Source organism: Eretmochelys imbricata, chromosome 5, assembly GCF_965152235.1.
Source record: "Eretmochelys imbricata isolate rEreImb1 chromosome 5, rEreImb1.hap1, whole genome shotgun sequence".
NCBI lineage: Eukaryota > Metazoa > Chordata > Testudines > Cheloniidae > Eretmochelys > Eretmochelys imbricata.
The window spans coordinates 13,196,607-13,222,056 of NC_135576.1; the positions used below are offsets into that span (position 1 = coordinate 13,196,607).

Genomic DNA, 25,450 nt, shown 5'->3' on the forward strand with positions numbered 1-25,450 from the left:
ACAAACCCTCAGATACTATGGTGATGGTGCCATCTGCTTATCTTAGATAGACAGCTGAAAGCTGGTACCCGAAGCAGCACAGTAACCCCAGCACTATGCTGAGCATTGGTTCAGTACTGACTCAGCGTGAAGAATGCCTCATATTTAGTTATCATCATTCTGCAGCTCCTTGAAGCGTCTCCTAGCCTTCGCCTATGAGATCTGACAACATCACAGCTGGAGATGGTACAGCTGCAGTCAACTGCTAATCCTTCAAACTCCTCTCCAAGAACGTGTGTGTCACTGTTAAATAACTGGGGAGATTAATCTTAGCACATCCCTAACAGCATAATTCTGTATCCCAATCACAAAAAGCAAACTTCTCTCCGTCAGTCATTCTAATGAACAATCTGTTCATAACAGGCTGGAAATAAGAGCTGCCTGCAGTTCATTATTTTCAAAGCAAAACTTATGCATCATTAAGAGATACAGAACTCTTAGCTCTCAACTATTACAAATTATTTTCTGAACCCCTCTAAATATCTAATAACTTTTTAAGAATAACAGCTCTATCGAGGATGAGAGGTCTGTATCTTACTCCACCCAAAAACAAATGATCATTTTATCAAACAGTCTCAACCATCACTCCTATTAGGAATATTATTACACCAATAATGTCTGTGCAGCCGCAGACAATTGATGCTAACCACTCGGGACGTTCAAGTGCACAGTGGATGCAATAATTCTCAGATTCCGAGGGGGGTGTGGAGAATGCACTTGCTTTTCCGCACCCTCCCTGCCAACATAGCAGCCCTTATGAGAACACGTGCACTGTTTCTTTAAATCTGTAGGAAGATGCCAGGAATGAGGAGGATGGGGAAGTCCTAGAAAGCAGACACAGAGTAGCTTTAGGGGAAATTCTGTTGGGACTCCTGTGAAAGTCTGCTTCTTGTCTCAATTCATTACAAATGTCCCACTAGGCATCATTCTGGGACACCTCTTGACATCAACATTTGCATTCTGGGCTACCTTTGAGAATCCAGAAGACCAGCAGACTTTCATCGGTCCTCTAGGCTGACTAGGTGTCCGGTTTTTGACCAGAACATCCGGTTGAAAAGGGATCCTGGAGGCTCACCGGGCCATTGAATCTCTGGTTTGCAGCACCGCACAGGGAACTGTGGCCAATGGGAGCTGCAGGGGTGGCGCCTGTGGATGGGGCAGCGCGCAGAGTAGCCTAGCTGTGCCTCCGCATAGGAGCTGGAGGAGGAACATGCTGCTGCTTCTGGGAGCTGCTTGAGATAAACGCCACCCAGAGCCTGCACCCTGACCCCTCCCCCGTGCCCCGACCCCCTGCCCCAGCCCTGAGCCCCCTCCCACCCTCCGAACCCCTCAGTCCAAACCTGGAGCACCCTCCTGCACCCCAAACCCCTCATCCCCGGCCCCACCCAGAGCCTGCATCCCTAGCTGGAGCCCTCACACCCATCCCTCACTCCAAACCCCTCAGACCCAGTCTGGAGCCCCCTGCTGTACCCCAAATCCCTCATTCCTGGCTCCACATCAGAGCCCACACCCCTAGCTGGAGCTCTCACCCCCACACACACCCCAAGCCCCTCCTGCACCCTGAACTCCTCATTTCTGATCCCATCTCAGAACCCATAGGCAAAGCAGGCAGCAAAGGGGCCTTCTCATATCACTCAAATCTTCATTGTGTCTGTCTTTAAAATACATGATTACAAACTGCATCACAGTGCAGATATTACTATGCTAGTAAAGCCAGTCGAACAGAGTACAGAGACTATTCCAGCATCTTCTGCAATATACTTTGTTATTTCTGCTCAAGAATTTATGTCTATAACCTCTCACATTCTGCTAATAGCAAGCAAATGCCAATTCCAAATACCCAGGTGTTCTTCACCTCCACCAAGTAGATAACTAGCAAGCAATTTTCTTCCCCAGTACCTCTAAAGGGTACAATATTGTACAAGAAAAGAAGCACATGTGCCATGGCAGCCAATGCAGATTGGCTTGTGGATGTCATACTGAGATGCATTTTAACCAGGAGAGACTTTCCAGGCACAGGGGACGGCATGAAAAGAGGCACAAAACCCTGAGTGGGTGACTATCAAAACAGAGGCAGGGCACATTAAAAAGGAAAAATGGGCAAATGAATAGGAGGGTGGATAGGATAATGATAGGGCCTATTGAGGCTTTAGGAGCCCAAGTGGCCAGAGGCTAGCTTAAAAGCTGTGTGTTATTTCTTGATTTTTCTTCTTCTTCTCTCTCTCTCTCTCTCTCTCTCTCAATTTCACCTTCACATCATTTCCTTCCCCCCTTTTCCTCTCTATTATTTTCTCCCCTCGTCCTGCCTGTCTCCCTTCTCACAGTGTCCCTACCTACTTCACACTTCCTTCTCTGATTTCCCTCTCTTCCTCCCACCATTCCTGCTCATTTCTTTATCCCTCTTTCCCCAGACTGCTGATTTTCTCTCCTTTCCTCTTGAACAGTTTGGTGGAGGCCAATACTTGTTCACCCACAACTTACCTGCCCAGGTCAGAGGTACATTTACATATAAACATACACTGGAGAGGGAGGGGGAAGAGGCGTTATATACTTGCCTAACTTTGAAAATCTGCACCAAAAATGCTTGGATACAAATTGGCCTAACGTTAATAACTAGGCACTTAGAGTGCATTAAGGAAGTGGCTTGATAATAAACTAAAAGCTATTAGAAAGCACAGCTCAAGGTGTCAGAATGCATTGCTTGAATGGAAGTTAATGGAAGCATTACACTTTAACCATTACCTGCTGCAACAGGGCATGCAAGTTCAAGAGATTTTCAATTTGTTTAGGAGTTCTCTCTCTTTGTATATTTCACTCCTCTCTCTCTCTCTAGACAAAAAAATTAAAAAAGGCTTGTCAGCACATCTGGAAAGTTAACAGCAACAGCTGGGCATGGCCTGGAATGGACTGCCTATTGAAATCCTCAGTCCTGGTGGGCTTCGGCTTGTAGAAAGACTGCAGTACTTGTGGGACTTGGGTTAACTTTCAGGAGGTGGTAGCTGCCATGTGGAGCAAGAATTATTCATATTTTGACAATTCATACTACATTTAAACTCAGTGATGGGGAGTTTATGTAAATTCTGTCTCCCTGAGCCATAACAACGATAAAAAAAGAAAGGTTCCTTTTCTAGGAGCTCTGATCTGTGCACATTGCTTATGAGCCATGATTAATTCTCGTTTTTGAGGCCCTCCAAGCTCTGAAAACAATTTCCATGTTTAGCTAGAAAATTATACAAGATGTTTTTCTCACTGGAGGCAGCTTATGAAACTCAGAGGGAAGCACTGCAAAAATCAACAAGGGAAAAGGTGAATAGAGAATAGGAGCAGTGTTTTCCCCAGGAATTGAAATTAGGGTGTGTGTGTTCAAATTTACAAGGGGGGCGGCAGGTCAGGGCCGCTGAGGGGTGAGACTGTGAGGGTGAAGGTGGGCTGCATGGCACCATAGTAAAAACTGAAAAATGTTTCATGACCATTTTACAATCATCACACAAATTAAAGTTGGCTACTCAAGCCTTCTATGAAGCACTACATCTACATCCTTCTTGGTTTCTTGTTATAATTGTGCACAACTCTGTTAATGAACTTCTTGAATGCAATGCATTCATCTTTGGTCGCTTCTCATATGTCCAGTACTTCCATTCCTTCAATTGATATGCTCATTAGTTCATTCACATGATCAGGCAGAAGGCGACTTCTTTCAAAACACAAAATTCTATTCAATGATGAAAAAGAACACTCAACTGTAGCTGTTGTGACTGGGAGTAGCAAGAGATGAATTCCTACTTCTTTCAGCCCAGGAAACATAGCATAAAGATTGAGTTGAGCCACTAGTGATGATAAAAAAGAAGTTGAGGTCAAATCTTCATTCATTCGTCGTATGATATTCCACTCTGTGTTCAAATTCTCTCTTCTGTCCTGAGCACATGGCAGCCCCATTGCTGGTAGTGCCTCACTCCACTCAACTGTCGGTGTTTTATAGGACAGGGATCTGTAAAAGCTCCATAGAGGTTGAGTAGAATGTAGAAGTCGCTGTTGTAGATTTTTAAGAATCAAGTCTGTGTACTTTTTCAGTTGTCTTAACAAACACTTCTCGTCCTCTTCACTTAATGATTCAGTATAAATGCCTTTATTAGTCAACTTCTGGATTGAAGTCTTTTTCAATGGACAGCTCTCTGATTGATCCAAATGTTGGACTAATTTGAACTTCAGTCCCAATGTATCTTCTATATTTTCCAAGATATTCAGTCTTTTTGGACTCTTGCAGAAAAAAGAATATAATGAAGACATTAAATATATAGCTTTTTTAATGTCTTTTGAAGAGTCTGCAGCTTGTACTAGTGCTAGTTGGAGTAGATGGCCTCTGCAGTGTGTATAGGAGAGACTAGGGTTACACTTCTATCTGAGCAAAGCTTGTGCTCCACCATGTCTTCCACAGAAGTTTGCAGCTCCATCAAAAGCACAAGCAGCCATCTGTTCGGGGTCCAATTGACAAGCAGTTAACTCTTCTAAGATGTGGGTTGTCACAGATGCAGCCAATCTATCTTCTATAACTTGAACATCTAGAAATGCATCTACTGGCCTACCACTGACATCAAGATAACGTACACAATGACTTAGTACTTGATGATCATTTGCACTGGTGCATTCATAAGCCACGTATGCAATTTTTTGGAATGTGGTGAGAGAGTTCTTCACTTTTTCAACTGTTGAGTCTTTCACTGTTGCACCACATGCGTCTAGCCAGTCAGTTGAGTTTCTTGCAGAAAGATAGTGAACATTTGCTGGTCTTGTTTGGAACCAGTGTTCAACTTCAGAACAAGTGACAATGCACTTAACATTGGCCTCCAGTCTATAGTGTGTGGTATCTCTTGCTTAAATAGAAAGTACGGTGCCACGGCCCGGTTTCTTCGCAAGAACTGTGTTGAGTAACAGCCTCATTATCACTCACTGGTGTTGTCCTTGGTCAGTGGAGACTCAGAGTTCAGAGGTGCTTTCACATGAGTTCACCTCCTAGGTGGGGGGCAAGAAGGCACCTTGCTCATTCCTCCAGCTGCTCACTGTTCGCTCTGGCCACTGTTGTTCGTTGTGCCACCGTTCACTCCATCGCTTTGTTGCCAATGGCCCTGTGCCGTCATCTTCTGCTGCCACCTGCCACTGTGACCTCTGCGAGTTGGTCTCTTGAGGTTCCACCCAGCTCTCAGTGATTTTAGCTGAGTTCTCAGTGGGGGAACCTCACTGTTAGTGCAGACTGGGCTGTCTCTTACACAGAAACACTGTCCCACAGCAGGTCTAAGCATTTAGTCCTGATTATCAGTGATTTCAGCTGCAGTGGTCACTTAACAAAACAAAGACTATCTATGGAGCCTAATCAGCTCTGTCTTTAAACAGTGGAGAGGGGCAGGTCTAATAGTACTTGTGACTCAGGCAGACCATCAAGCAAAACACCTGTCCCCACCCTCTCTCGTGATGCTCTCAATCAGCACAGGCTAAGTACAGTGCTACTGCCCTTTACTCATACAATAAGAATAACAACATTTCTTTACCCCTCGCATTCAAATGATTTGTAACCCAACCCCAGCCAAAATCTATCACTTGGGCAACATAGCTCTGTTTGCTGGATACCTAGGTAGATTAGGTGTGAATGTAAATACAGTCTGGTCCTGAAGCCTTTCCCTACAGCCCCCAGCTCATCACTAGCTGTCAGGGAGAGCTCATTTAGACTTTGCTTACAAATCATAATTTGAAATGATTAGGTTGATCAACATCACCGAAATGAATGCACTGACATTGTCATAAACAGCTGTACAAGGAAGCTAGTCTACGTTCATACTTTTCAAATCTATTATACTTTTTCAGATACGCGTATTTTATCATACACTGCATATGCTTTTAAAGTGTGTATCAATGTTTCGATTTCAATTCACATTTCCAAACAATCACTAAATTGGCAACACTGCATGTAACTAGTTCACAAAACTGGGGCGGGTGTTGGGGAAATTCAGGAGACGGGGTAAACACCCCCATGGGGGGGGTGTAGGGAAATCCCTGGGCCTATTTTTACTGGACCTGTGGATAAATTATAACTGCACCAGATAAAAAAAACAAATTTACTTTGAAGATGTTCAAACAACCATCTTATGGAAGAGCAACTGTCATTTTATTAGAGATGGGACAAAACTGGGACATCAATATCAAAGGCATTTAAATTTTGCAGATTTTGAACCTGCCCTCTGAAGTCTTGGTTCTAAGTCTGATCCAAAACCAGAAGGGACTTATTTGCTGACTCTGGTTTGGGTGTAGTTGAAATCTTGTGAGAGAACAACTTGAGAGAACCCCATTTTCTATTCTGGATCCAAACACCTCCTCTTTTGGCCTTTTCTAACTATACTGAAGATAGGTGAAACATGCTCCAATGACCATTCTTTGTTCACACAGTACCTCCAATTTTTTGATCTCCCCAACATCTAATCCCATAACAGAGAACTTTTCCACGGAGCCATCAGCAAACTGTTTCTTTTCTTTCAGGAGATCCAGCCACATTCTGCCTGTCTGCACTTTCTGAGGACCCGTAATGATGATGTAAACTCGGCTCTCGGTGCTTGAATCATATTCTGTGCCAGTAGTGATGATGAGGTGATATGGAATCACTGCAAAGGACAAAGTTCCATTAATCAGAAAACGTGTACAGAGACGCAAGGGTACCAACATCTCAAGTGCCAATAGTCTAATCCTAAAAGGTGCGGAGTGCCTCCTGAGAGGTGTTGAGTAATCTCAATCTGTGAGATGCACATCACCTTGCAGGATTGGGCTATGAATGTGTGCTGGGAAATTTTCCCATATACACACACACAGGGCCAAATTCTGCCTTCACTTACCTCCCACGCAACCCATTCAGTTCCATAAGGTTACATAGGGTGCATTTCAGTGCAGAATTTTCCTTTGTAGACTAAGGGCCTGGTTTTGATTTACATTAAGGGACCTTAGTGTCAACAAGACTCAGGCCCTACATCATAAATAGGCCAGCAGACCAAAGAGTTCACACACTCATAGGATAACAAAGGCACAAAAAACTCTGTTAGCGCCAAGCCAAACAGAATCATTGACTGAACATTCCCAGTACCACTGTAGTTCCTCCTTGTTCTTTATTCAAGGATCACTTTGATACATGGGGCACTTTCAGGGCTCCAGTGTCCCTTTACATAGTCAAGGAAAACTATGAATGTTCTCATATTAAAGGTTAGACACTGAATAATATTTATACATTATATAATATATATTTGGGGAAAAAACCCTTCAGACCATAGCTTCGGAGCTTCCCTAGGTAGTTTTATAGTGGTTTTGAAACATTTCAGCTCAGCTGTTAGTAAGGAAGAGCTATTTCTCCAGTGACAGGCTGCTTTTCAAGTGGTTTCCAAGAGCCCATTTGGGTACGTCTGTTGGACGATGAAGAGAAAGATGATGAATACACCTATGACTTCTCAGAACATTTCACGCCAAGCTGTACAACATGTTCACAACAAAATATGTTCAAAACTCTGTGAAATGTACCTCAGCACAAACTCCAAACTTGGCCGAGGTTAATCAACAGATTGTTTTTTTTGGGGAGAGGGGAGGGAGGTGGCATTATCTGACTAAAATATGATGATATAGATCATTGTTGCAACCACTGTTATATTTTTGCAACAAATCTTGTACAAAATATGGCATGTAAGATGTCTATGAAAAGGTTATGATTTTCTGGTTATGATTATGCTATCTGTATGCATGTATCATTTTTGTATTTGAAGTTATAAGTATTGGCTCAATACCTGGATTTCAAATGTTTGCCCCTGGGGTAATGCCCACAAGTAGGTAGCCAGCACATCTTGGAGGGACTATTCAAATTGAGTGGCCCATCAAAAGAACATTTAACTGACAATGGACCATGGGAGATGCCCATCTACACTTAACGGAATTTCCTGCTGTGAGTAAGCAAAATGCATGGACATATAGCTTGCCTATGTGACTCCAGACTCCATCTTGTTGCTGTAATTTTCCACAGTGAGAACAATGGGATTCCCTCCACATGGCAAAAGCTATAAAAGGCCCTGGAAATAGCTCCATTTTGCCTCTGTCTTGCTCAAACCTCTGGACTATGGACTTATACTAATGGAAGCATTCTAACCAAGGGACTGAGGTCCTTCCAATGATTTGGAAGCAACCAGAGACTTAACAAGCCAGCAGTTTATTCCATCACTGCTACAAGCCTGAACCAAGAACTTTGCAATTGGCGTATGTATTTGATTCCTTTAACCAGTTTTAACTCTCGCCTTTCTTTCTTTCATTTTATGATTAAACCTTTCGATTTTAGATACTAAAGGATTGGCATCAGTGTGATTTTTGGGTAATATCTAAGTTATATATTGACCTGGGTGTGTGGCCAGTCCTTTGGGATCAGAAGAACCTTTTATTTGATGAGACTGGTTGTAAAGAACCACTCATCTTTAAATCCAGTGATTTTGGTGGTGACATAAGAACTGAAATGCCCAAGGAAACTGCTTTTATGACTTCTTGGTAGCCAGTGCAGTGAAACAGAAGTTTATTTTTGTTGCTGGTTTGCTATATTTCATGGAATAACCACCACCAGTTTTAGGTTGTTTTTCCCCTGTTTCTCAGCAGTTTGTCCTGAAGTTGGCATCCTCAGTTGTGACCCACTGAGACCCAGTTACAGGGAGCAAGGCTCACAAATCTTTTGAGTAACACTTAGCCGAGGTTCAAGTGAGTCTGGACTGATTTAAGGTTTCCATATTTTCATTAATGACTTGGATAATCGAGTAGAGAGTAGGTTTATAAAATTTGCAGGTGATACCAAGATGGGAGGGATTAAAGCACTTTGGAGGACAGGATTAGAATTCAAAATGACCTTGACAAATTGGAGAATTCATCTGAATTCAACAAGATTACATTCAATAAAGACTAGTGCAATGTACTTCATTTAGGCAGGAAAAATCAAATACACAACTACGAAATGGGGAATAACTGACTAGGTGGCTGTACTGCTGAAAAGGATCTGGGGGTTACAGTGGATTACATATTGAATATGAGTCAACAATGCGGAAAAAAGGCTAATATCATTCCGAGGTGTATTAACAGGAGTGCTGTATGTAAGACACAGGAGGTAATAGTCCCACTCTATTCGGCACTTGTGAGGCCTCAGCTGGAGTATTGTGTCCAGTTCTGGGTGCCACGCCTCAGGAAATTGTGGACAAATTGGAGAGAGTCCCATGGAGAGCAACAAAAATGATAAAAGATTTAGAAATCCTGACCTATAAGGAAAGTTTTTAAAAAATTAGGCATGTTTTGTCTTGAAAAAAGAAGACTGAGAGGGGACCTGAGAACAGTCTTCAAATCTACTAAGGGCTGCTATGCAGAGGACCGTGATCCATTGCTGTCCATGTCCACTGAAGGTAGGACAAGAAGCAATGTGCTTAATCTGTAGCAAGGAAGATTTAGGTTAGATATTAGAAAAAACTTTCTAACCATAAAGGGTAGTTAAGCTCTGGAACAGGCTTCCAAGGAAAGCTGTGGAATCCCCATCACTGGAGGTTTTTAAAAACAGGTTGGACAAACCCTTCTCAAGGATGGTCTAGGTTTCTTGGCCCTGCTACAATACAAGGGGCGGGACTGGATGACTTTTGGAGGTCCCTTCCAGCCCTACATTTCTATGATTCTAGCACAGTGGTGTTGATCAAGTTTTTGCTTTTGGTTTGAACTTGAAACTTACACTGGGGCATGACTTCATGCAAATTAAATCTGCTCTTTCCTCTGTGAGCTGAAACCAATGAGTTTCATACAACCCCAATTTCAGGCTTCTGAAATTGACTGTAACAGCACAGAAGTGAATTAAACATTAGGCAAGAATTATTCTACACTATACAGTACCAATTATGCTTAATTGTGCACATCAGTGTAATGAGCGTGCAATGAATTCACTGTAGTACAATTGTTTAAGCAATGCAATGATGGCACCTCTTCATTGAAAAGATCACAGTGTGGGTTACATACATTTGACACACACCACAAGACATGTCAAGCTGTAGCCTCCCACCTTAATTAAAGAGTATTCTGAATTCCTTTTGGAGAGTGCTTCCACTGGAAGACCATTTCATTCTGTCATCCTGTGGTAGGTTAAAATGGCTTTCTTCATACAATTACTGCTAATACTATATAGAACTTAAATAGCATGCTCCATTCAAAGAACTCAAAGCACTTTACAAGCATTAAATCTGACAGCACACGTGAGCTAGGAAAGTATTATCACCCCCCATTTTACATACGGATAAGCTGAGAGTTGTTAAGGCCCAGATTTTTAAAGGTACTTAAGCATTGGTGTGCTCAGCGTTGCAACGCCAAACTGATATAAGAGCCTAGGTTTCCTTTTTCACAAGTGATTTAGGCTCCCAGAAGCCTAAATCGCATTGACTGTTCATGGGATTTTGTCTCTTAAGTGCCTATATCCTTTTTGAAAATGAGATTTAAGCTCCTAAATCAGTTAGGTGTTGTAACACTGAGCACAGCACATACTTAAAAACCTTTAAGAATCTGGGCCTCAGTGACCTGCTCAAGGGTATCCAATGAGTTAAGCAGAGGCATTCTGGCTTGCAATCCTGTGCCCTGACCACTACAAAATAACGTCTTTGTTTGTTCCTCTGGGGCACGGGACAACCTCTCTCATTTATTGGGGATGTGGTACTTCTCCAGGTATTGAAAGTACTGGAGGCCTAAAAGTTGCTATACCTGCAAAAGAACACGGAAACCATTACAGTTCCATTAACGATGGTGCCGAATGGAAGACATTGAGATTTTACACGTGATTTGGGAAATTCCATGGAATGCCCAGATGATGGATGCAAGGCAGTTATTCATTCCTCCGCTGAGGAAGCAGTATCAGAAGGAAGGTGCGAATTACAGAATGACCTCACTTATTTCTCATTGCAGCACTGTCACAGGAAGGCTGGCCCTTTAAGGCCAGGCTCAGCCTTGCCTATGACCCTCCCAGCTGAAGGTGATATGACTGAACTTCCTGGGACTTGGCTAGAGAGCTGAGGCACGGAAGACATGGCAAGAGGCAGACAGCCAGTTGGAGGCACTGGAGACGAGGATCCTTGCAGCACTGCACCCAGACACAAGGGCGTGCTACAGGCAGTGAGTACACCTCCTTCACAAGCACAACACTGGATCTGCTCATCCTGGAATGAGTGCAGAACAAGAGGAAGATCTGAGTGGCACCAAGACAAGTAGGTTACAGGGTGGGTTGGGCAACATAAAATCAGATTCATAACCTAAGCCTGAAAATGGAAAAAGCAAGAGAGGAGAACCAGTAACACTAGCCGTGGTTTTCTGGCTGTTAAATGCTGCATGTTTGTACAGATGCCACGGTGACCAGGTGCTTTATAAACACAGAGCAAAATACTGTCAGGGCCCATGCATACTGAGATCATGAAGGTGCATAAATGGCCCCCCAATATACCCCATTTTAAAAGCAGCTGGTTTACAATTATGCTCCATAATCAATGCTTTCACTTTCTTAAAAAATTAAGTCTCTAGGCTTTGTCATTGGGAAGAGAGCCTTTAAAGACAGAGAGGCAGATACACTGGAGGGTAGGGATAGGATACAGAGGGCCCTAGACAAATTGGAGGATTGGGCCAAAAGAAATCGGATGAGGTTCAACAAGGACAAGTGCAGAGTCCTGCACTTAGGATGGAAGAATCCCCTGCACCACTACAGGCTGGGGACCGACTGGCTAAGCAGCGGTTCTGCAGAAAAGGACCTAGGGGTTACAGTGGACGAGAAGCTGGATATGAGTCAGCGGTGTGCCCTTGTTGCCAAGAAGGCTAAAGGCATACTGGCCTGCATTAGTAGGAGCATTGTCAGCAGATTGAGGGAAGTGATTATTCCCCCCTATTCAGCACTGGTGAGGCCACACCTGGAGAATTGCATCCAGTTTTGGGCCCTCCGCTACAGAAAGGATGTGGACAAATTGGAGAGAGTCCAGCAGAGGACAACGGAAATGATTAAGGGGCTGGGGAACATGATTTATTAGGAGAGGCTGAGAGAACTGGGCTTATTTAGTCTGCAGAAGAGTAAGGGGATTTGATAGCAGCCTTCAACTACCTGAAGGGGGGTTCCAAAGAGGATGGAGCTCGGCTGTTCTCAGTGGTGACAGAAGACAGGACAAGGAGCAATGGTCTCAAGTTGCAGTGGGGGAGGTCTAGGTTGGATATTAGGAAACACTATTTCACTAGAAGGGTGGTGAAGCACTGGAATGGGTTACCTAGGGAGGTGGTGGAATCTCCTTCCTTAGAGGTTTTTAACGCCCGGCTTGACAAAGCCTTGGCTGGGATGATTTAGTTGGTGTTGGTCCTGCTTTGAGCAGGGGATTGGACTAGATGACCTCCTGAGGTCTCTTCCAACCCTAATATTCTATGATTCTATGAAATCACCAGCCTGCCAGCTTCTGCAATGCAGCTACGCATTGCAGGAGCAAAATCTGTAGCACACTGAAAATCTGGGGGCAGATTAAAATAAATGAATTGAAAATCAAATTAACTAAACACTGCCATTCATACTGTACTGACTGTGCCGTGCAGGGAGGGGTCTTGAATGGGATAAGAGTAGCGGGTGGCAAACAGTGCCACAGAATTTCAGGGCCCACAGAGTTTAATTTAGATCTAATGTGCCACATAGGACATGAGGCCTCAGAAGGGAGAGAGCGAGAGCTAGGAAGAGCATCTGATACAAGCAGCAAGTAAAAGTCTTCACTGGAAATCGATCCTCTAACCCGTACAGAAGAGGCTGTTACTTGGTGATAACACATCTTACATACATATAGCCCCTTTCATGGCAAAGGATCTCAAAGAGCTTTGCATACTTGAATGCACAAACTATATATGCCTTGTACAACTTCTTCCACCAATCCTGTCCCTCCCAGAAAGTTGCCTTTCCTCTCCCCGTCTCAAATCCTTGGTGTCCGGAAGGTGAGGGTGGAGGAGGGAACTGGTGTATGATTCTGTGTGCCTGGGAGGTGGCTGTCTTCCCAAAAAGCCCTGTTCATCTAAGGGGCTAGCTGCCTGTCTCAAATCCTGTGAGTCTAGACGATTGGCTGCTCCCCCTTGATTGGCTACAAGTCTAGTGGAGGTGTTGCCCTTCTCACAACCATCTAGACATGCCTGCTATTATACCCCAGGAGGGCCAGTGACTGCCTGGGTTTTCCTTCATTCTTGTATTATCCTAGCACTCAGGGGTATTGAGGCCACTGGTCCCTGCGCCAGTAGGTGCTAAGTGGAATATGTGAGGTTCCCCGTGCCCTGGTCACCCATCCAAGATCAGGGCATTATACTTAGATATCAAGGTGACATTGGCTGGAAGGAGGCTCCATGTGCCTGGGATGATATCTTCTTCTGAGTTTTGCACAAAGCCAATCACATAATTAGTGCTTAACAAATGATAACAAACAATATACGCAGGGATCACTTTGCTCACAACCGAATGCACACATAGAATCATAGAATCATAGAATATCAGGGTTGGAAGGGACCTCAGGAGGTCATCTAGTCCAATCCCCTGCTCAAAGCAGGACCCATCCCCAATTAAATCATCCCAGCCAGGGCTTTGTCAAGCCTGACCTTAAAAAAAACTTCTAAGGAAGGAGATTCCACCACCTCCCTAGGCAACGCATGAAACACAGCAGCTGTTTAGCAGCTGACAGTAATATTACACTGCAGATTAGGAAAGGGGAAGTGAGAACCCTTTTCCAAATTAAAATGCAGGGGGGATTTTAAGGAGTCAGAATGCAGTTGCATGAGCTGGAATTTGTCCAGGATATCAGTGTTAACACCCCAACTCTTACAAGAGAGTCATGGGATTTTTAATGCCCACCAAGAGTCTCATGCAAAAGACAGCACCTTCAGCAACACCATGAGAAAGTATTGAGTCAACACAGACTTGACGAAAAGAGCACCCCCTACGAACCAGTCATACTGCTTCCTAAGGAGCTCTGGGTTTGTGTTAGAAGTCCCCCGTGCAGGTTTCACCTCAGGGTGGTTGTGGAGAGGGTGTTCTTGGAGAATCTATCTAGTTATGTGCTCATGTCACACAAAACACGTTGCTTGTAGAATTTGTTTTCACAGGAGATGAAGGACTCAATCCCCGGGCTCTAGCGCTATATAACCTAGATTTAGGTGGGAGGGAAATAAGAAGTCTGGAAGTATAGGAAGTGCCTTTTACTGTGCAGGATTATTCAGTTGCTATAGTGAAGACCACTATAGAAATAGCAATACACAAACAGATCCAAGCACCGATCCAGCCTGATTCTGCTGAGTTTATGAGATCCCATAGGATCACAGCCCCAGGGGGTACAGCTGCAGGATGACCAGAACAATTTACCTTTCTGCCCCACTTTGGTCTTCACCACTATAAACACATGGCCCAAAGAACTCAAATCAAGAACACACACGTGCATCCAGACACACACACAGTTCTCTTACATGAGCCTTCCTGGACAGACCCGTTCAAGCTGAGTTTCTTCTTATTCTTCACATTTGCATTTCTATCTTGGCTCTTCAGGCTGAGAGATGAGCCACCCAGGCTGTTCCGTTCACCATCATAGCTCTAATTAGAACACACACATGTGAAGGTAACCAGGTTCAGTGCTCACTGCACTGCCAGCTGTTCCTATATGCCTCAAACAACATAACATGAAATCCCTCTATCTCTTCATGTAGTTTTTCCTGAGTACAGCTCTCATGAGCATGACTCCTCATCATTTATTACAGCTCATCCATTTACTTTACTGTAATGACCTTACCTCCACCATTTCCATGAGTGCTACTGTCATAACCATACAGCTAAGGGTAGCCTAGAATTCCTCCTTACCTGTAAGGGGTTAAGAAGCTCAAATAACCTGGTTGGCACCTGACCAGAAGGACCAATGGGGAAAGAAAATACTTTCAAATCTTGGCGGGGGGTTTGGGCGGGGAGGCTTTGTTTTGTGTGTTCTCTCGGGAAGCAGAGAAGCATCAGGTCAGAAAACTCCTTCTCCTATAAACCATCCTAAAAGTCTCTCATATTACAAAAATTGTAAGTAAAAGCCAGGCAAGGTGTGTCTTTTGTTCTGCTAGTGAATTTTTCCTTTGTTGGAGGGAGGTTTATTCCTGTTTTTTGTAGCGTTGAAACGAAGCCTAGAGGAAGTTCTGCTGTGTTTTTGAATCGTTTGTTACCTTGTAAAGTTATTTTCCATCCTGATTTTACAGAGGTGATTTTTACCTTTTTTTTTAAATAAAATCCTTCTTTTTAGAACCTGACTGATTTCTCTATTGTCCTAAGACCCAGGGGTTTGGGTCTATGATCACTTTGTAAGCAATTGGTTAGGATATTATTCTCGAGCCTCCCCAGGAAAGGGGGTATAAGGGCTTGGGGGGATATTTTGGGGGAATAGGAATTCCAAGTGGTCCTTTCCCTGATTCTTTGTTAAATCACTTGGTGGTGGCAGCATACCCTCCAAGGGCAAAGAATTTGTGCCTTGGGGAAGTTTTAACCTAAGCTGGTAGAAATAAGCATAGGGGGTCTTTCATGCGGGTCCCCACATCTGTACCCTAGAGTTCAGAGTGGGGAGGGAACCCTGACAGCTACAAAGAAGGCCACTGGCATGCGCTTAATGTACATAACAAAGATGTGTTGTGACTTGGCTAGACAGCATGTGAGAGCAATGACCACAGGCAAGGTAGACAGGTAGAGTAGCCGCAGATTTGCTGAACAAGACATACACTGTAGCTGTTGGACTAGTTGATCCACACTACACAAAAGTCAAAGGTCAAACAAAAGCTACAAAGCTGAATAATCCTAAATGTCAAAGTTACTATATTTTTAGAACAGTTATTGAAGATGGGTTTTGTGTCATAGCCCAGTTAACATGAGAATACTTCCCCACAACCATTTCATTTTTTTATCTAATTGATTTTGAAAAGGAATTAATATGAGCAATTTGGTGGGTGTGACCACAAGAACTCAGAGGACTCTTTGCTGGGAACTGTAATTATATTAGATGCAAGGCACCAGGATCATCCCTGCTTACCTCTCTGGGACTATACCTGGGATGAGTTTGGATAATTTTAGTAGTAACTTTCAATTAAAATGTAACTATGTTTTGTAAAGCAAACCCCTTAAACACAACAGACGTTAATCAGCTGCAGTGCTGTGCCTTCCTGTGTAAAGGCAAGAAGCGCCTATTAACTTAATCCTGTTTGCTAATTTTAATTAATACATGTACTTTGAATTCTAATTAGCTGTATTAGACTGATTAAACAATACATACGGAGCCTTTCCAGGCGCTGGTAAGAGGACATTTTACTGCATATTTTTAGTGCTGATGAAAGGTGCTGCCCTATTCGATGATTAGGATTGATGGGTGGAGAGGCAGGGGCCGTGCAACCTGGAATTTTGGCTTGATAACTCCAGAGAGAGAAATCTATTACTTATCCGCTGGGTAGGGACAGCGCAGGCAGCAACAGTGCAGAATTCTCTACCCAGCCCTGCCAGTGCACTTGGCTCCTGATCTGAAGAGGGTAAGTCTCCACTAACCATTCAGTCCTTGGCCTCTCCACTGAGACTGCAAACAAAAGAAGTCAGTGATGGAGGACCAGAGAGAGAACCATCAATTCATTTCACGTAGGCCAAAACACAACCTTCAGGGGGTAACATGGTCAGGCCACTCATGAGCTGTGCTGGACTGCAACCAGATGAAAGGCCATGCATCTCATTTTTATTAGCAGCAACGTGATAGTGCTCAGAAGCCCGGGTCAGGATCACTGCGCTAGCTGTTGTTACTGTACCTGTTCATAAAGTGTCCGCTCTATCCTTTTGTCCTCCTTCTTTGTAGAAAGCCAGCGCTCACACAGAAAGAGGTACAATTCTTCTGTGGTTTCATCCAGAATCTCTACTTTTTCCAGGTACCAGTCAGCATTCAGCATGGTGTTGTCATGACGAATCTTGATCTTGTATATAATGCCCAGGTCCACGGCCTGTATTGTGAACTTATCCTCCTACAGGATGTTTAATAGCAATAGTTTCTCTCAATGGACAATAGCTAATGTATACAATGGAGTACAATGCATGTGTAAACCCAGCCTTACTGGACAGTAATTGATTAAAAGCTGCAGCAGAGTTGTCTGTAAAAGATTCTGTGTCCATTAAAACTGTCCTGAGAGGGAGAGGTTTAAAGTGCAGTTGTGCTGTGAACATGACTATGTAAAAACTCACCCTCTTACTCAAAGGGAATAGATGTGTTGAGCACTTGGAGCTGGTATCTGCTGACTTTAGTGTCAAAAGTAAAATTTTACTGTTTACTGCTGTTAGCTCGCCAAGGACAACAGAGCTAAGAGAAAGTGAGCTGGATTCTCCTCTGGTTAACACAACAACTGAACTGTTAACTACATTTCAATTGCAGCTCCAAATTCTGCCATCATTTATACCTGGTGCAACACACTGGAGACAATGGAGAAAATTCTGCACTTGGTTATTATGCATACACAATTGCTAGTGAAACTAGCAGGAAAGAAACTCGCTTGACTCTCAGGGTATGCCTACACTACAAAGAAAAACCCACGGCATCGAGTTTTAGAGAACAGGCCAATTATCTTGGGCTCACGAGGCTCAGGCTGCGGCCGGGGCTAAACATAGCAGTGCAGACATTCCCACTTGGGCTGGAGCTGGACTTTAAAACCCAGTGAGCAGGGAAAGTCACAGGGCCCAGGCTCCAGCCCGAACATGAACATCTATACTGCTATTTTTAGTCCCACGGCCTGAGCCTACAAGCCCAAGTTGATTGGCCCAGGCTCTGTGACTTGGTGGGTGGGTTTTCTTTGCAGTGTAGACATACCCTCAGATATAATATGGAGTCTGCAGGGCTGGCTGTTGGTAACTTTTAAATTGAGCACACTGATCTGGAAATCATGGAGTGACAAACATGGAACAACCTAGTGCCATTTTTACATCACTTCTCACAGTAGAATCACACGTTAAGAGCTTACAAAAATCTGTCTTAAGATGATGCCCCAATATTAATTATAATACACATTATAGTCAGATTCACCAAAGCTGCCCCCCTTTTAGGAGATACAAATCAACTCAAGGGATGGTAACCATGCCCTCAATTATTGGTGCTTCCAATGCTTAATTTGTAATGAAAGAGGTGCCGGGCTCAAGCAATTGGTTTACTTTCATAACGGATGCAGCAAGCCCACAGGTGCCGGGGCTATGAACCGCCAAGCCAAGAGGTGCCCAGGCTTAGCCCTGGCAAAAATTAAGCACTGAATACTTCCAGTTTTGCAGCTGAAATATAGGAGGCTTGGTATGGGCCAGACTGGCCCTATCTCACTGATTCCAAGCAAAGAAAGATCTTGTCCATCTTAGGGATTGCTATAGAGCCTATCATTGTAGTACATAAATACCAACATTAAATTGAAAATGTAATGTTTTAAGAGGTAATAAATATGATCCATCAGTTCTGACCATCCTTGCAGACTGGTACTTCCCATTAGGGAAGAGCAGTTACAACATTTGTTCATCGCTTTGCTTAAGGCCTGCAATTGGAAAATGTTATCAATCAGTTTCATCTTTACCTGTGCTCTTTCAAACTTGTTGGAGTTAGTTTCAGACTTGCTGAGTTTTCTCTCCCCGGTGTCCCCGAGGTCTCCATATATAGTCAGGAAAACATTTGCATCTGTCCCAGCGCCATAGATATTGCCAGTGAACACAGTTATCTTGTATGTATGAACTATATAAAGAAACAGATATCTAAATATATGATTTGGGAGCAGATGGATTCTCAGGGCCTAATCCTATATGCTGAGGGCAGTGTAAGAGGTGCTGAGCTCCCATGAACTTCCACCTAGTTAATGTCTCTACAGTGCCTTGACACAAAACGTGCAATTAAAGATGCTAAGTATCCTTATTATTACTGACTTCATCTAATGTCAATGGGAGTTGAGTGAATGCAGCGTCTTTCATTATTAGGATTCAGGATCTGCTCTCCACTGCATATGAGAGGGTTAAGTGGTCTGGAGTTGTGGATTCTTAATATTCTATCCTCCACAAACAAGCTCTAGGGATTTCAATGGGAAATTTCCACCAGAGTTAATGGGACTTACCCGTATAAATTCCCGGCACTGAAAGAAGAGGGCAGACTCCAGAATCTTGTTGCTCAGACAATATTTAATTAAAGACATGTTGAAGTTTTACTGTTTAAGTATGTTCTTTGTTGAGCTCACTCAACAGTGATCCAATGAAATCTCATAACAATCTTTAGTAATGTGCTTTTCTAATGTGTTAAATGCAGCTATTTCCATGTATCTGCTTCGCCCCATTTACATGAGGGGAACAAACAGTGACTGAAAGAATGTTCCCTGGAAAAGCAAATAGCAGCTAACAGATTTTTACTCACATTAGTGCCATGTAAACCCCAAAGAGAGTCTCACTGGCAGCTTTCCATGCTACTCCCACACGATTCAAAAATGAGAAGGAGAAAAAGCTGTACTTTTTATTGGAGGCACAGAAACTTGGGGTATGGAGACTTACCATGTTTGATGGTGGGATACTTTGTGTACATTAATAGCTTCACAGATAAGGTGTGGGTTTTTTTGCTTTTATTAGAGTCCTTTCACACTTAGCTCTCAGAATAATACAGGGGCTGTTCCACCTTCCATTGTAATAGGTGGAAAGACTCCCTGTGGTTGCAGTGGGAGCCAGATCAGGTTCATTTAGCTCTGAAAATATTTGTTTGGTTTGTTGCAATTTCACTTTTCCTGCTTTGTTTTTTCACTAACCACAGAGAGCATTATGCTGCAGTAGGTGCCATAACAAAAGATATTCTGATGGCTTGTGGTTATCAAAAATACTTTGGCATTTTTCATCAGAGTAGAGGTGTTAACTCTGGCATGCTGGCCAAATTCCAATTTGGGTAGTTAATTACAATGTACCTACTTAAATTTCACCTGCAGTTTCAACTGAATAAAGTACTTTTCTGACATTATGTCCTAAACTGTTGTGCAGCATTGCTATACTCAGTTAAACTGTGGTGTTCCAGCCAAGAAATAACTGCACTTTAATAGGTTTCAGAGTAGCAGCCGTGTTAGTCTGTATCCGCAAAAAGAACAGGAGGACTTGTGGCACTTTAGAGACTAACAGAAAAGCTTCAAAACCAGACTCCAACGAGAAACTGCTGAGCTTGAATTAATATGCAAAACTAGATACCATTAACTTGGGTTTGAATAGAGACTGGGAGTGGCTGGGTCATTACACATATTGAATCTATTTCCCTATGTTAAGTATCCTCCTCACACCTTCTTGTCAACTGTCTAAATGGGCCATCTTGATTATCATTACAGAAGTTTTTTTCTCCTGCTGATTATAGCTCATCTTAATTAATTAGCCTCTTACAGTTTATATGGCAACTTCCACCTTCTCTGAATGTATATATATATATCTTCTTACCATATGTTCCATTCTATGCATTTGATGAAGTGGGCTGTAGCCCACAAAAACTTATGCTCTAATAAATTTGTTAGTCTCTAAGGTGCCACAAGTACTCCTGTTCTTTTTGCACTTTAATAATGAGTGCAGTGGTCCCAACATATGTTCTGCATAATCAGTTTATTAAATTTGATTCTTTGCATATCATTTCAGTAGCTCTTCAGGACAGAATGCACGACTATAGCGAAGGAATCTGTTATTTTTTATTATTTATATTGGGCTAGTGCCCAAAATCAGCTGTAAAAACAATTCAGAAAACACAGTCCCTGACTCAAAGAACTTAATATTCTAAGGCTTTGTCTTCACTAGAAAAAATATGTTCTTACCTGGTGTTAGTTAACATCTGGTAACTAACACGAGGTAAAATCCTAATGAAGACAAGGCAGTTTGTAATTGTAATAGGAGTTCGCAGGTTCAGGTAAACCCCAGGCTCCTGTCTAGTCCTCACTTTGACCTGCTAGCTCGTCTTATAACTACAAAAGGCCTTAGGGGGTGCATAAATTATGTACACTGACAGAATGGCATAGTTAGGGCCCTACCAAATTCGTGGTCCATTTTGGCCAATTTCAGTCATAGGATTTTAAAAATCGTACATTTCACGATTGCAGCAATTTAAATTTGAAATGTCATGGTGTTGTAACTGTAGGGGTCCTGACCCAAAAAAGAGTTCTGTGCATGGGGGGGTTGCAAATTTTTTTAGGGGGGGTTGCAGTACAGCTACCTTTACTTCTGTGCTGCTGCTGGCAGCGGCGCTGCCTTCAGAGCTGAGCAACTGGAGGGCGGCGGCTGCTGGCTGGGAGCCCAGCTCTGAAGGCAGAGCTGCCACCAGCTGCAGCACAGAAGTAAGAATGGCCTGGTATGGGATTGCTAGGGGGTCGCGGTACTGCCACCCTTACTTCTGCACTGCTGCTGGCAGGATGCTGCCTTCAGAGCTGGGAGCCCAGCCAACAGCCGCTGCTCTCTGGCTGCCCAGTTCTGAAGGCAGCGCAGAAGTAAGGGTGGCAATACCGCGACCCCCCCTAGCATAACCTTGCGACACCGCCCCCCTCCTCCACCCGCAACTCCCTTTTGGGTCAGGATCTGCGATTTGAGAAACACTGGTCTCCCCCTGTGAAATCTGCGTAGTATAGGGTAAAAGCACACAAAAGGTCAGTGACACATTTTTCATGGCTGTGAATTTGGTAGGGCCCTAGGCATAGTGTAAATACAAATCAGGCTGTGAAAGAGAATAAGAAATACTGGACTGGATGATTTCCATGGTTGAATCGTCCTCTTACCTGGTACTTGAACCCTGAAATAAGATGGCAAGCAATACTGGCAGTTGGATTCAATTAGCTCCAATCAGAATATGAGAGGGGTAAGAATCTCTCTCTAGGGCAGAGGTAACTAAGGGTTGGGTCAAGGAGGTCTTGCAGAGAAATCCTTAGCAACAGCCAAGTTTTAGGGAGAAGTTGAGGCTGAAATTTATATTGTGTGGTTACTATTTATGTTAGAAAGCCAAATACCAGGAAGAGTGTAAATCCAGATGTTGCATAGCATTCGTCTTCTCTGTTCACAGCAGGATAGGAACTCAACCTACTTACAGAGGGATCTGAATAAGGAGTGGGTAGCTGCCCTGCAGACCAGGTCTGGGAGGGTGTTATGTACCTAAGGGGCAGTGTGGAAGAAAGTGCAAAGACAATCATGGAAAAAAGCTACAAATGGGGCATCAAGGCTGGTCAGTGGAGCAGAAGGGGTGGAGGACAATACGACAGGAAATGAGGACAAATAACTAGAGACAACTAGTTGAGGACAAATGACTAGAGATAACTAGATGAGGACAAATAATTTGCAGGGCCTGGAAGACAAGATGTTGGAAACTTGTGTGTAAAGGAGAGCCAATAGAGAAATTCAAAGGATGTATGTGAGACACAATCAGAACAGCAGCCAGGGAAGATGATTGTAGCAGCTGTGTTTGTGAGGACTGGATGGGAAGCATGTTGGGCATCCAGGAGGTTAGAGAACGGGCAGTTACAGTAATCCAGATGGGACATACTAGCTTTTTCACATAAAATATGGCAGTTTAAATGATTGATTTTTCACTCAATGGCCATAATTGAAAAGAAGCAACCTTTAGTAGCATGCATCTACCTGAACTACTTATCCAAATGGCTTGTTCCAAAGGGACAAAATAATAAGTCAAGGTGTGGTGGAATTTTACTTACTTTCCAGTGGTTCTTCAACTTCCTGTTCTATCTGCTTTAGTGTCCCGTCTTTCAGGAGTTTTTCAGTAAAGATATCAGATGGTACAAGTTCTCTTACAATCTCGCCATCATCTTCAGATTTTGCAAGCCACCTTTGACATGGAAATGTGATTGTTTCCGAACCCTGGTGTAATATGACAAAGACATTTTCTTTTTTAGAGGGAGAACTAGTTAGTTGCTTCTCAGCCATTGGACACAGCCACTGATTGGCAAGCACAGTGAATTCCAGTATGTGTGTATGTACAGATTAAAAACTGTGTTAAGTGCAACAACCAGACAACGCGAGTATGCAATGAAGCAGAACAAAGTATACTTTTAGGTAATAAAACCCTTTCTATTATTCAGTATCAAAAGCTAAACTGCACTCAAATGAGACTAATCAAAGCACTAAATAATGCAGAGTACACTACTCCACCAGTTAACAGGGGATTGACTATATAATCCAATAGGTATTCTCCCTCTCTAATTTCAGTGGGTTCAGTGCCTGATCCTGAAAACCATTATTACCAGTAGTATCCTCCCACTGAAGACGTTTGTGAATATGGATTTGCAGGATCCTGCAACCCTTTATCAGTCCTTATTCAGACAATACTTTCCTTGAAGTCAGTAGTTTTGCTTGAGTACATACTCCAGGATTTTGCTGAAGTGCAAACTTCATGATTTTTCCCGATAAAATACTAAAACTCAAGCACTCTCAAGCCATTTCCCAGAGTACTTTAAGAAAAAAAGGGAAATAATTTTTTCCTTTGTTTCGACTTTACTTTAGGAGAAACAAGCATGATTTTTGTCCTAGCAAGGAAGAAATGAAAACAGTGGAACAGCAAATAAAATCTATGTGAGATCACTTGCTAAGGAGAAGTAACAGGCTTCTTCAAGGCCTTCAAAATGTTATTTAACCAGGGTAACTCTGTATGAAGTGGACATAAATCTTCATGTAAACTGTAGATCCCATAAGTGTGAACAGAACAAAGCTAACTTCCAGACCACCCACAAACTACACAGCATAAAGGAAGAAAAAGCTTTTGAATGTGTAACTGCCTTGATTCCATCTCAAATGGGATCCTCATCCAGGGCTTCAGGTCTTTTCACCTTGACTATTGCAGCTCCATGCTGTTGTCTTTCAAACAGCTATGTGCCATTGTCTGTCATGTAACATTTATACACAATTATATCGATGGTACTTATATGTCCCCCCGCAATCGTTAATGTATCTATCCTCACAACACCTCTCTGAGGTAGGACAATGCTATTCTGATCCACTTGCTTAAGATCACACAGGAAGATTGTGGCAGAGCTGGGACTTGAACCAAAATCACCGGAGTTGCAAGCTAGTGCCCTAACCACCGGACTACCCTTCCTCTCTGTAGGGCCATCTCGAATCTATATTCAAATGACTCCACAGGCATTCCCACTCATTTAAAGATCCTGTGTAGCATAGTGCTCCCTGTTTCTGAAACCCTCCATGGACTTGCTTCCGTCTGATAGCAGAGTCTTGAGCCTCTGATCTCAATTACCATCTTCCTTGCATAGACTAATTAGCCTTTCTGGGACTCAGATAAGTTGTTCACCAAACATAACAGTAATTTCCTCGGTTTGGTAGAGCTCCTTGGGAAATACGATGATGTCATCTGTGAGCACCTATGTCAAGTAGTTCGTAAAGAAGCTATGAATCATTACTGCTGCAAAACAATTCAATACAAATTGATTGACCTTATGGCAAAGAAGGGGCTTGATAACATATTGATGCAGCTCGCAAAGTGAAGTACTACACTGTAATAGTGGATTGCTCTCCCGACATTAGTCATAATGAAAAGATGTCATTTACAGTAAGATTTATTGATGACAAGGATAGCTGTATCCAAGTAAAGGAACATTTTATCTGTTTCCGGTCTGTGTACGATGCTACTGGAAAAGGCCTAAGAAAACTCTTTATGAATGTTTTGAATGAGAGTAAAATAAAGCTTCAGGACTGCCATGGCCAAGGCTACTACAATGGTGTAAACATGAAGGGAAGAAACAGTGTCGTCCAGGCAAGGATCCTTGTGCTGAATCCAAGAGTTTTCTTTATGCCTTGTGGCTGCTAGTCTCTCATCCTGGTTGTCAGGAGCAGTGTCATCTGCTTCAGATTCAGTATCTCTCTTTTAAGTACTGCAAAGGAGATACATCCTGTTTTCAGCATCAACTATCAGGTGGAAGATCCTCATGGACAATGTTACAAATCTGACCAGGAAGCTGCTAAGTGACACTTTCTCGGAGAGCCTCATTGACAGTATAAAGCCAGTGAGGTATCAAGTAACTGAAGTTTATGACACCCTGATGGAACTGCCACAGTCAAGTAAAGTCAAAGCTGGAATCCAACAGGAGGCGCAAAGCCTGGCAAACCAGATCATTGACTTCAAATTTCTGGTCTCAGTTGTGGTTTGGCACAATATCCTGTTCCAACCAAATGTTGTAAGCCAGGCATTACAAACTCCATCGATGGACATCGTGACCGCTACTACTTTAATGAGAAGCTGCCGTGATTTCACTGTGGCCTACAGAGACAATGGATTTGAAAATGTCATCACTGCTGCCAAAGAAATGGCCGAAAACTTAGGAGTTG

General features: G+C 43.1%; 1 protein-coding gene across 1 annotated transcript in view; it reads right to left on the bottom strand.

Moving 5' to 3' along the window:
• LOXHD1 (lipoxygenase homology PLAT domains 1) overlaps positions 1 to 25,450 on the bottom strand; it is a 210,918-nt gene that overhangs the window by 61,364 nt on the left and 124,104 nt on the right. Inside the window, exons 29-33 of the mRNA XM_077817080.1 lie at positions 22,810 to 22,972; positions 18,697 to 18,851; positions 16,909 to 17,118; positions 14,566 to 14,689; positions 6,478 to 6,686 (exon numbers count right to left, since the gene is read on the bottom strand). Of these exons, the coding sequence (XP_077673206.1) occupies positions 6,478 to 6,686; positions 14,566 to 14,689; positions 16,909 to 17,118; positions 18,697 to 18,851; positions 22,810 to 22,972 (861 nt within the window). The remainder of the gene's footprint in view (positions 1 to 6,477; positions 6,687 to 14,565; positions 14,690 to 16,908; positions 17,119 to 18,696; positions 18,852 to 22,809; positions 22,973 to 25,450) is intronic.